A 12,896-nucleotide genomic window follows, 5' to 3' on the forward strand; every position below is an offset into this window, starting at 1 on the left:
AACTGAACCTTCACTTGCGCAGTGAGACCCGACAACTGAAAGGCATTTCCCGCTCCGCACCTCATCCCCCTTCACGTCCCGTCCCGGTCGGTGTATCTACAGTTTTCCCACTCAGCATGTAATTAATATGCGGCGTTGTCGGATGAGTCACTTCCTTGATTCGCCACCGTGTCTTCAAGGGCGCAATTTCCATTTTTGCTTGTTATTTAGCAAATGTCACGTTAAGGCTCTTGGGCGCTTGTGGCCATTAAATGTAAAGGTCGTTAGGCCGCCGGCTCACTCCATCGCTCTCATGCTTGTTCTGAATTAATGAAGCTCAAACTCAACATCTGTTGCTTGTGGTCGTCATTTGGAAACAAAAGGAACCTTATTATACTTGAGTGTTGCAACAGTGTTGTTGTTTGTGCTAATGAATCTGCAGTGCGGATGTTTTATTGCAGTTTCCTGCGCCAATGTCGATCCCGAGACAGTTACGCTAGATTGGACCGTGCTAGCTTGATGGCTGGAGTGATGTTGTGGAGGTGCAAACAGGAAATCATATTTTGTTGTGCTCGCTTTGTTTCCTTGGTTTCCTCCCAAAGTGGTCCAAAACCAAGGATTAATGACATCGTAATAGACAGACAAATGCTCCTCCTCCTTTCTTCAGGACTCAGAAGTCCATCCCAGCAACCTGGTGTCGAAAATACACAACTTTTGACCAGTACTTGAGCATTCAATGTTTTTCCTCTGTGGAAAACTTCATTGAAGGCAAATGTCAACAAGCCATCACCGCCAAACCAAAGTTTGGACACAGCTTCTCTGGCTTTATTTTCCTGATGTCATGACTATTTATATTGCAGATTTGCACTGAATGCATCAAAGCTTGAAATGAATGCATATGGAATTATTATGTAGTTAAGAGAAAAGCTTCAGTCTTCAGCGTGTATCAACAAAGTAGAAAGTACAAAAAAAAATCATGAAAAAAAGAAACAGAATCAGGAGGTGTGTCAAAACTAGTTGTTATTTATTTGTGTTTGTCTGGGGCTACGATATATGCACCTCAAGATTTTGAGGGATACATTGCTGGAAAAAGGTTGAGAGCCACTGCCTTTGTTTGTTTGAACTTGTCGTGCATGGTCACCCTCTAGTTCATGAGGTTCATTGGGTCTTCCTCTGAAGTCCATCCCATCTGTTATTGTAGCATGTAGAAAAACCCTCAGTAACTTTCATTGAAACCTTTGGATCATCAAGTGTTCAAGCTCCGACTGTTGCTGTGTATTATGGGACTTCATTGGCGGAAATGTTTTGATGACCTGTAGCTAAGATCTGCGAAGATGGTATGTGGGCTAAATACCCTGCGCGCAAAACTGTATGGGTGAATGATGGTTTGGACCTCATGGAATCCTTAGGTGCCATGAACACTCTCCACCTTTCATGCTCGGGTGTGTTTGGGTTTCATTTGAGGAGGCTCTAATGTGGGTCATCCTTGGTCCTGGTGGCAATGGGAATACAACAATACCTTGCTCCTGGAAAATACGTGTATGTATCATTTCTTCCGTATTTCTGCATGTTTGGACCAGTACCGCCAGAAACTGTGGGGGCAGAGTCGCCATTACTAGCCACTAAGTATCACTGATGAGACATGAATAAAACATAAAAGTGGCAGAAATTATATATCTTCCAGTTGCGATATATTTAACAGCCTCAATAGCCACCGCCTCCTACAACGCATCCTCCATTTCGTCTTTTGTTGTTGTACATTGTCAATGCTTCTTCAACAGTCGCCATGTCATAAGCTTTTGACTCTGGGCTGCTCCCCCTGGTGGATATATTGTTGAACAGCAATACCAACGTAAGGAACAGCCATTGACATATGTGATCAGTGACGGTAACCACGCTTGAATCTGACGTGTACAATTTTGTACGTAAAGGGAGCCTAAACAGGTCTTCAGTGTCTATTCCTTTTCCAATAGGAGGTTGTTTTTTTCACGGACTTGCCACCGATGTATGTTTTCAAACTGCCACCTGAAAGGATCACAGATTGATGTTTTGCCTTGTCTGTCTTCAGGATCTCAGTTCTGGAGAACGGGAACCTTCGCATTTTGAACGTGACAAAGTCCGACGCCGGCCTCTACACGTGTGTCGCCCGAAACCAGTTTGGAGTAGCAAGCAGCAGTGGATCCATCTCAGTTAAAGGTAGCCCTCTTGTATTTCATGAAGCTGTCCTTTTGGGAAATGGATATCGGTCAGCGGCAATCACCTGCTGGACACCTTTTTCCCCCCCGAATATGTTTTTCACTCTGACATCACACTGAGTCACTTGATAGTTCATTCCTCTGCAAGATTAAAAGTGTTCAATAGCATAAATAAAAGATGAGACTGTGAGGGAAGACAGTGTTTTTCTTTTTTTTTTTTTTTTTTTTTTGACGCATCCACCCACAGCGCCGACCCATTTTCTCTCCCCCTGGTTTGATAAGTCATGAGGAGCAGGAGCTTGTTAGTCCGTGCTGTCATTACTGGTGAGACAGACACACCTCGGTTACTTTGTGTGTTTGCAGAGGTGTTGAAAGCTCGCTCTCCTGTCGCCTCAGGAATCATCCGTGGAGATTCAGAAATAAAGGCACCTTGCATTGTTGGATCATCAGGGCAGGGGGATTGCATTTCTGCTCTGCTGCTGTGACTTATTATACTTCATTAAATATGAATGTGAGCTGGGTTTAAAGTGCTGTGTAGTGAGTGGCTTGTAGTTATGCACACACACATTTTTCTCTGTCCGATTCCCTCTGATGATTGTACCCTCACCTCCTGGAGTTTCCTGGAGACCCGCTGAGAGAGACGGTGAACTATGACTGTAGCTCTGACCCTTTATTTCCTCAGAGAATACTCATGTGGGTTATAGTTATTTGCACCGGCCTGACGTCCGAGTCAGCTTTTCCTCACAGGTTTATCAAACAACCCATCTTCCTCTTTTTGCCCCCTGGAAAAACAACAATCTATAATTCATATATGAAAAGGTTATTGAATTGATATACATGTATTTGTCAACTGAGGGCGAGTCTTTAACAGAAGTCGTTTAGACCGTTTTTACAGGTTATTTAATGGGAACCCTGCAGGCAAACACCGAGCCATAACCTTTAGTGACCGCCCGGAGAGAGCGCAGCTGAGGTCGAATGTGTGTGCCGCACTTATTGCTCATCTCATGAACCGCTCCAGTCCAGTATAAAAAAATATAACCATAAGTGGTGATGGCTGCTTCAAGTCTCTCAAAGGGTTCTTTCGACATAATTAAAAAAAAGTTTCAAGAATAAACATGACAACTGAGTTGAGATTTTCCAGTCAGTGTTTACGTGGCACCATCATTCTGACTCATCTGAGGTCAAGGAACTCACAGGCCACCGTCCAGCTACAATTGCCATCCAAAATATATGCAGTATGCAACCACTGCCTCACTGTGCCATGAGAGACAGTCAGGTGTGCCGTGGGAAATGATCCAGTTCTACCTCATTTGTCTGGAGATATTAATGCTGTAATATCTCCCGATGAATTGTTAAATTTTAAGTTGTGTGCGAACGTGTTGCCGATCTCTCCACGTGATGGATTCGGTCACGTTCTTTCTATGCACTATTGATCTACGCCGATTTGGTGACTCCTCCCATCAGTGAGAGCAGCGCGGCGCTGTTTTTCCCTTCTTCAATCTCAGCAAAGAAGCCGGTGAAATGCGCAACTTTGAGTTGTTTGTGCCTATAACTTGACCACACGTCGGTCCTGTGACACCAAAGACTGTCTGCATTACAGAGCTAATGGCTAACGGCTAAGTCCAAACATTTTATTTTATTTACGGTGGCCTCTGAAAATCAGGACACTGTTTCATGAAACCTCTTCAACCCATCACTCGTATGTCAAAGAACCATGCTTTACTCCTAATGTGGCTGGTAGTTATGTGCATGGGTCAGCTGCCTTTTTTTGGAAAGTACTGTATATTTTGTCTTGTCTGTGAGTGTTACCTACCTTGATATGTGTTTGGCACATGGTTGCTATACCACCTGAATAAAGCAAGATTTTAGGCCCTTTGTAGACGAGGCAACAGTTGGATTACCATGAATAATAATTGAGTCATTAATAACAGCAGTGTGTTAGTCACAAATGGAATTTGAATAATTTTGGCTGAGCTGAGCCTTCTGTAAATCTGCATGTTTCTTTCGCTGTTGAATTATGAAGGGTGTCATGCATTATGAATGCTAAAGTCAGCAGCAGTCAGGGTTGTGGAGGAGCTCTCGCTGCAACTGGCTGCTGATTCATGTTGACAACAGCCTCTGCATTTCATTCAGGTCCTTTTAAAGGCCCCGTAGCTTCGATACAGTTTGAAGCAAATTGTTGTTTATACGTTTTTACTCAAATGTGTACTGAAAGAACAAGAAGAGCAGATCATGTTTAAATAGAGGGAAAACAACATCAGGATCAGGTGGCTACAAGCAATATGTAAGGTACAATAGCGTTGTTTAATGCAGTATTAAGGGAATAGCCCAAAATCCAAATAGAAACGAAGATGGGCCATGGCAGGTCTGGCGCAAACAAAACAATGAAAATATTAAAGCAGCTGTAGCTACCATGAGAATATTTGCTTTTGGCAGCGTTTAACGGAGAGCTGGAGAGTCTGACTCCAGGATTTTGTACTGTTCAAAATGAAACCTGTCAGTTCAGGAAATAAGAAAATAGTCTATTTATGTCATAATGTTACGCATTGTTGCTTTATGCTCTAAAAAGTCATTAAAAATACATTTTTTTAAAAAGATTTAGTGATAGATAAGTGAGGATTCATGCAACAGAGGCCACCAGATGGCACAACTAAGTCAATGAAACCTTACATCATTTCTTAGCCAAGAGCACCATCTAGTGGCCTCTGAAAATTATTACACTGTTTCGTCAACCCTGCCATACTGTTTCGTGATACCTCACCTACCCGACACTAGTAAGATCGAAGGGTAAACTAAGGCTTTGCGGGGCAAACCAGGCGAAAATTGTCACCATGATGAGGAGTAACAGGTCAGACATATTACATAGACAGTTGTTTCTGGAAAGTCCTGCGTCTGGAAAATCTGTCGGGGAAATTTTAGAACCAAGTAAATCCGAAATAACCTATGGAACAACAGCAAAATCAAAGTGCTTCAACAATAGCCAAATTCCAAGCAACCCTCAAATTTGAACTGAAATGCGTGTTTGTGATATTCTGTTTATTTTATTGTGACGCTCATATACAATAACAAAAAGCACAGTCAAACTCATAGTACAGTCTTAATTTCCCTAGAATAATTCACTGCATGCATTGTATCACCATCACATTTCCCACTCCGCTTCCCAAGTCTTGACACACTGGGAATAAAAAAATCTGGAGAGCCCCCAGGCCAATCAGCACATGCACCAGGGGGCGTCACTGCACCCTGCCGCTCTCACTCGGGGTTCAGGACGTGCCCTATATGTGATTTTCCAATCAAACAGCAGGAAAACACTCGGCATACAAAATGTGGGCTGCGTTTTGACACCTTCCCTGTCGCTCGCCTCCCTCCCATCACCGCGAGTTAAAGCCGTTCTGCGTCGCTTTTGTTCAAATACTCCTCAATATGATCTGTTGCGTTTCTGTCACAACCAATATTGTTTGGAAAATGGGACGGGGTAATTTACATGCTCTATTTGATTGTGGCTGGGAAACCTGTTTAGGGTGGGGGTGGGGGAGGTGTTGCAGGAGCAGCCCTCATGGAAGATGACAGTAGTTTATGTAAATTCACTTTGGTGATATGAAGGCTGGAAAAAGAGACCTGTCAGAAAGCGTTCAGCGTCTCTTCAGTAAGCCACCCAGCAAACATCGAGGTAGCAGTCGGAAGAGATGAGCCTGGTTAATGTCCCCATTATTCCAGCGCTGGGGGGATATTAGCAGATTAATTGCACTTGATTATTGATGCGCTGGATGAATTTTGATTAGATGGGTGATGATCCGTTGCGCCTCAAATCATTAGAGCCGATCTGAGGGGTAAAAAATGTGGCGTTTGCGCTGCTTGTGTCTGCGTCCGCCAAAGGCGTTCCATAACATTGTGTTAGCATGGATGGTTAACCTGAAGAGTTTGCTGTGTTTCTGTCCACCTGTTTGGTATTTATTGTCTCCAACCCAAAATCTGGAGTCAGAGACATAATGGACCCACGACAATGAACCATAGCGCGAGAGGTGCCCACCACCCACGTGACACTACTACACATCATGACTTCCACTCAACTCAGCAGCTCAAACTTCTCACAATTTATCAGTATTTCAACAGTTTCATGTGTAAAATCTCGGTGACAATCTTGGTGCGGCTGAACCGTAGGGACCCGCACCTCACAGTCCCTGCAGAAAGCTATATGATGCGTTTATGTATTTTTGTGAGTAAACATTTTATTTTCATTTGTTATTAATTATTGTTACTGTTTTAAGTGTCGGAGTGCACCAAAACTAGTCACCTGTATAATATAAAATAATTTTATATTGGAGGAAACTAGTGGGTCACGAGGAAATGTGCTCCTCCCGCACAGAATTTGTTGCCGGAAACACCCCACATTTTCTCTTCTTCTGCTTGACAGAATCTTGACAACGTTGAAATCGAGAGACGGGTACATTCATGATGTTCTGGTCTGATAGCATAATGGCTCCAGCACTAACCGGTGATCCCACAGACTTGGTCTCGGAAGAGACAGAAACTTTTCTGAACATTAAAATGGGATATGTCTGATGTTCTTATTCATTTGTATTTCCTTATTTTGAAAATATAACTGCTATTTGGATGTAACCACAGCATCGGTTTCAAGTTATATTCATTTATAGATACAGATATTTTAGTTCCAAAACACACATGAAGAACATAAACTCAGCGTAATATGAAATGGTACATGGATTAAACATTAATAACGTACTGTTTAGCTAAGCCTTTCTATTCTGTTTAAATTTAATTATATGGCTCGGGATGTGCTGATGTGTTGATTCTCACTCGCTACAGGCACACGTTGTCCAACACACACTCAGATAGAACCAGCCGTTCACACGCCCAACTTCGAGTTGTCTTTAAACCAGATGCGCGCCACATCGTCTTGGCAGAACAATGGAGCGTTCCCGCCGAAGACTGTCTGCACTGCTGAGCTAGCAGCTAGCATCACGTGTTAAAACACATTAAAACCTTAAGTTAGCGTTTTCATTTGACTGTTTTCAGTGAGCCCTTTTGTTTTTTGTGCACAGAAACCCTGTTGAGATTCCTTGTTTGTTGAAAGCGACCTTTTTTGTTTCAAGTATCAGAGTGTTCACTGGTATGGCATAGTGGATAAACAGGTCACTGTTAGCTTGTGTCTAAATTGAGGTCCGACTGGAAAACCCCAACCAGCACCCTCAAACAAAACCAGTTGTATAAGTGAGACCTTCATTTGCACTTTTCCACTCACCCAGTTTAATAACAACATGACTCATTTTGACAAAACACTGGCATCTGTTTCACTGTGCCGAATGACTGCTGATCAGATCGGATTGAGATCATCTTCTGGTGCCTATAATTTGGGTCAGAGCACATGATGCTGTCAATGGTGCCAAATCTTGTGCTTATGAGTGAGTGTGTGACGATCTGACAGAATCAGTTCAGGCCAGACGGGCTGTTGATTCGATCTGTTGTTTATATGCTTCTTGTGGCTGTTAATGTATGTCAAAGCAAATTTTCTCATGGTATATGTGGTGTAGTAGCGTTTGGTTGTGTACTTATTTGGGTGGGTGGAGTAGCCAAAAATTGTACTCAAGTAGAAGTACTTCGGAATAAAATGACTCAAGTTGAAGTAAAAAGTAGTCATTTAAATAATTACTTGAGTAAAAGTAAAAAAGTACTTGGTGAAAAAACTACTCAAGTACTGAGTAACTGTTGAGTAATTTATTTTTTTAACAACCATTCATTCGAAAATACAAAACAATCTTCCACATAGAAATTAAATTCTGTCCAATCAATAAAATCATTAAAATAAAGAAATAAATCAAGTACTTTAATAAATAATAATAATAATACAAAAATAGAACACAAATTTAAAAAAATTGAGCAAGTACAAATAGCACAACACTTCAAGCATCGTACTTTGTGTGTGTGTGTGTGCGTGTTTAAGTCTGTGTGTTTATGACATAACATGCAAAACAAACATTTTTGTTATTTGTTTGTATTGAACAAATCATTCATATATATTGAGTGGAGCAAATGCTGCCTGTAGTTGCATCGACCTGCTCATCAGGTTGATGTTATCCTAGCATTGACAGGCTGATGAGGTTTCATGACGCAGTACTGAAGGGTCGATGAGGTTTCATGAAACAGTATCTTGATTTTTATGGGCCACCAGATGGCGCTGTCTGCTGTAAAATGCTTGGACTAGAACAACTAATTCAAATGAAAGCTCATCATTTCTAAAAATGAGGTCACTGTTCCATCCACCCTGCGATACTGTTTCATGATACCTCGTCTACCCATCACTACTGCATGCCGATTGCACAACAATCACGGGTTCAGTTTTACTTATCACTGTTCCAAAACAAAAAAATCAATGATCAAGTTCTTTAAAAACTGAAACAGTAAGGTTTTATTCTTGCTCTCAATGGCCATTGTAACTTTTACTGTTCAGCAAAAAGCTTTGTGTTTAAGCTTTGCTGACTTAGACTTTCGCAGAAGAACAATGGGAAATAAATCATCTGTTTATTTTCTGCTGTTTGCTACGTCGGACAGAGAAATGGACGCACAAATCATTCAAGATTAATAATGTATCCTGTGTCCTACACTGACATCCATAGATGCTTGAAAGGATTTGTGAAAATGATAGAGACAGAAAGTCATGTTACTCTGTTACCAACCTAGTACATTTGTCATCCAGATAACATCAAACCTTCAAAGAAAAGCAAGAGTATCAGTCAGTATTCCAACCCTGATGATGATTATATTGGTAGTAGAGGTAGTAGTGGTAGCAGTATTTAAGTTTTGTTTTATTTCCATTTCCCCTGACAGATGTTGATTTGTCAACTATGTGGTTCAAATGCAATGCATTTCCATGGCAGACTCTCGTAGGAAGCCTTTCTCATGGCTGCTTTTACTCCATATTTATTTTTATTCTGGAGTTATGTTGAGATAATTTGAAAGTTAGTTCAACCAAGGTTGTATAACCTACCATCTTGCCTGCAGTGTGTGCACTTAAAGTCGTGTATTCAGTCAGATTTACAGAGTACATGTCTGAAGTGCACACACCTTGATGCAACCTTTGAGCTGGACACTGTCAGTGAAGCCTTTAGAACCATCATGCAATACTTCATGATCCCTTGGGTCCAATTGCTTGTGTACAATCCTGCTGGCTGTATGTAACTACGCAACGACTGACACCTCTGGGAGGTGTCTGCTACTTCATTAGCAAAAGACTGCCATCACTTATTGTTAAATAAATGTGTCATTTTGCTGACATTTGGTTGGATTTAACACTTTTAATTTCCCAGTATTGACTTTGTCATTCTGTACACCAGCTGTCGGTGCTCACTGCTTTCATTTAAGACAACAATCCCGGTTTGGTAATCCCAGCGCCGCATGCTCCTAATCCTTTTTTTAAGAAAGCTCCTCTGACCCACCTGTGAAGCACCGTTTCCTTGAGGTGTATATTTGTCTTAAGCCTGCGTGTCGTCGGATCATCTCCGTTTGAAGGAGTTAGAGGATGAGAATGAGGCTTTAGTCTGGTAAATTTGTTTTTGAAAATCCCTGGCTCACATGGCGCGGCCCCTAGATGCCCTTCTTGATGCATTATACAAACCCACTCCACTGGCTGTGTGTGAGACAAAGTACACTGGAGGTGAATGCAAACGTAAACACTATAGTCCCAGAGCATTAATGCAGTAAGGCTGAGTGGGATGGGAGCATAAATCTGGTCTTGTGAAAGTGACCATGCAAGACACAAACTCTACTACTTCATGTTTTCCAGAAGAGTCCTTTGTACCATAAACATCTACGTTCAGTCTGACTACAAAATGGGTTGATAAATACCTAACTATAGAAGGTTCCGACAGAATTTTGCTTTGCCACGAAGAGAAAAAACTACATGTGCATTGAAGTTTCAACGTTGTTCCTGCTCCCAATAAACAAACAGCAACATGGCAACCTGCCTTTAAGCTGTTTCTGGTGCTGCATGAACCCATACAGTTGGGATTTTAGTCGGCGACTCTCTTATATTTAATAGTTCCACTTCTATTTCATAAAATGGTTCTTTTTTTTTTTCTTGTGTATTCTTATAAGCTCTTTGTAGCCTTGAGAAGGGGTTAAGTTGGGGTCTGCTGTGGGTGTTGTCCTATGTTCACAAGTCCTTTTTTACTTTGCTGTATTTCATCTGGTTGGAAAGTTTTCATATTTTCATGAGTACAAGAAAAATAGAACTCCAGCCAAGTCACAGATATTCAACTTAACATCAATGCATGAAAAGAATTCCTCCCAGACGCGTATCAACATATCATCACCACTGAGTTGGTTGCAGTTTTTCGATGCTTAAGGTCTTGTGGGTGGCGGTGCAACATGAGTGCAGTCTTTTATGTATACATACATAAACAGCCACACATTGTGATGTCTGGGGATCTTATAGGGCCTCCTTCCAACCATTGGTGGAGCACTTTTTCATTTCTATTCATGTGAATCAGTGAGTGAAGTGAATAGCAAATTCTGGAACGTATCAAAATAGCTTTGTCCTGGCAGTGTTTCCGCCAAAGAAAAAGGGAACAAGGCGACTCCCTGTGGCAGCTGTTCAAAACTTTAAAATGGACACTCATTCCCAGACAATGCTTGAGAACGGAAGCAGTTCATTATGATATTGTTGTTCTTGACCAACGGATTAGGCCTGAACAATTTTTGCGATTCAAATCGACTTCGCAATGGAGTAGAATGTGTGGCCGAGCACGGGCAAACTCGCCCAAGATCATGGTAGGAACTTCTGTCAACCCATATCTGCCGTCCCAATCCACCAATCACGGAGGTCACTTCAACAACAGTTGAAGAATATCGGGACTGTTGTATAATGTATAAAGCACAACAAGGTTTTGGACCAGCATGAAGCACGATTCAAAGTCTGCATACAGTGTTGAACTTTGAAAATGGCTCAGCCCTAGTGCAGACTGTCGAATGTGTTGTGGTCCCAGGTAATACAACAGTCCACCTGACATGTGCACAGCATAAGGGGTCTCTTTCTGGGAGTCTAGTCATACAACACTCTTCTTCTTCTTTTCCTTTCGGCTTCTCCCTTCAGTGGTGGCCACAGCGGATCATCCTCCTCCATCTCACCCTGTCCTCTGCTTCCTTTTCTCTCAAACCTACAGACCTCATGTCCTCCTTCACCACCTCCACAACTCTCCTCTTTGACCTTCCTCTCCACCTTCTGCCTGGCAGTTCCAACCTCAACATCTTCATCTACCAATGCTCTCTCTCCTCTGTACATGTCCAAACCATCTCCATCCAGCCTCTCTGACTTTGTCTCCTAAACACCTGAGCACATGTGCTGTCCCTCTGATCCTCTCCATCCTGCTCACTCCCAGAGAGAAGCTCAGCATCTTCATCTCTGCTACCTCCAGCTCTGCCTCCTGTCTTTTCCTCAGTGACACTGTTTCCAAACCATACAACATCGCTGGCCTCACCACTTGGACACATTCCCTTTTGTCACACATCACATTTGACACTTTTCTCCAATGATTCCATCCTGCCTGCACCCGCTTCTTCACCTCTTTCTCACACTCTTCATTGCCCTGGACAGTTGAGTCTAAGTACTTAAAATCCTCCACCTTCTTTATCTCTACCTCCTGTAATTTCACCTGTCCACTTGACTCCCTCTCATTCACACACATGTATTCTGTCTTACTGCGGTTACCTTCATTCCTCTCCTTTTTAAGGCAAACCTCCTCCTCTCCAGCTTATCTTCCGATCGTACAACACTGCTAGGATGAATTTTAATGATGATGCTAAGAGCTCAACTGTTGTCCGTCCTAAAAGCATCCTTTCATAATGTGATTGCACTGACTTGCATAAATGTAAACAGCAATCTCAACAGCGCTAGCTGTAAAGGAAGCACTTAAGAAGGAACTAGACGGCATGGACCAGTTGGATGCGTCCCAGAAGTGTTCCGCCCGGTGCCACCCAGTCTGTCTCAGCGCTCCCTCTAACTGGTCTCTGATTGACCCGCTAAGTGAGCAGGTTTGGATCTCCTCATTTACACTGACGGCAGGTAACGAGACATTATACAAGATTGAAATCAATCACATTATCCCCGAGAGCCCGGCTGTGTTGCTGCGTAACCAGCCCTGGTTTCCCATGCAACCTGTCACCAACGATGACAGACGAGGCTAATCGAGAAGTGTAATCCCACCTCCGGTGTCACAGCGGTCCCAGTGGGCCGACAGAGCTGAAGTTCATGTTAGATGTTGATAATTCGCGGGGAGAAAAGGAGTCAAATATTCTTGACGGAGTGTGAGCGTTTCCCTGCTGATTCTTCCTCAGGCGTTTGTTTCACTATATCCCACTTGCCGCTCTTCATTCCACCGAGAGAGCGCTGGAGTTCTGACACTTGCTTTAAGTGCTTCACATCTTTAAATTTTAAAGATCGACTTCGCGCCCTACACTTGCTCGACAAGGTGTCTTGACTCCTTTGTGTTATTACTGCATTGTACCATTGCTCACCGTTCAGCGGCGGACGATCAGGCCACACACGCACACATTCATCTCACGCAGCCACGTTTTCATTGTGCGTATGAGAAAAGCCACTAGATGATAGCACGCTGGGTCCGGTGTCAGAAAGAGACCAGATAAATCATGTTGAGAGAGTGCAGGGAGGTGGATATCTGTGTGTGTGTGTGTGTAAGATTGGGAGGG

General features: G+C 42.7%; 1 protein-coding gene across 1 annotated transcript in view; it reads left to right on the plus strand.

Moving 5' to 3' along the window:
* Positions 1 to 12,896, plus strand: part of cntn4 (contactin 4) — a 165,744-nt gene that overhangs the window by 136,689 nt on the left and 16,159 nt on the right. The window contains exon 12 of the mRNA XM_053867719.1: positions 2,048 to 2,175. Coding sequence (XP_053723694.1) covers positions 2,048 to 2,175 — 128 coding nt within the window. The remainder of the gene's footprint in view (positions 1 to 2,047; positions 2,176 to 12,896) is intronic.

Source organism: Synchiropus splendidus, chromosome 6 (genome assembly GCF_027744825.2).
Source record: "Synchiropus splendidus isolate RoL2022-P1 chromosome 6, RoL_Sspl_1.0, whole genome shotgun sequence".
In the NCBI taxonomy this organism is placed as follows: domain Eukaryota; kingdom Metazoa; phylum Chordata; class Actinopteri; order Syngnathiformes; family Callionymidae; genus Synchiropus; species Synchiropus splendidus.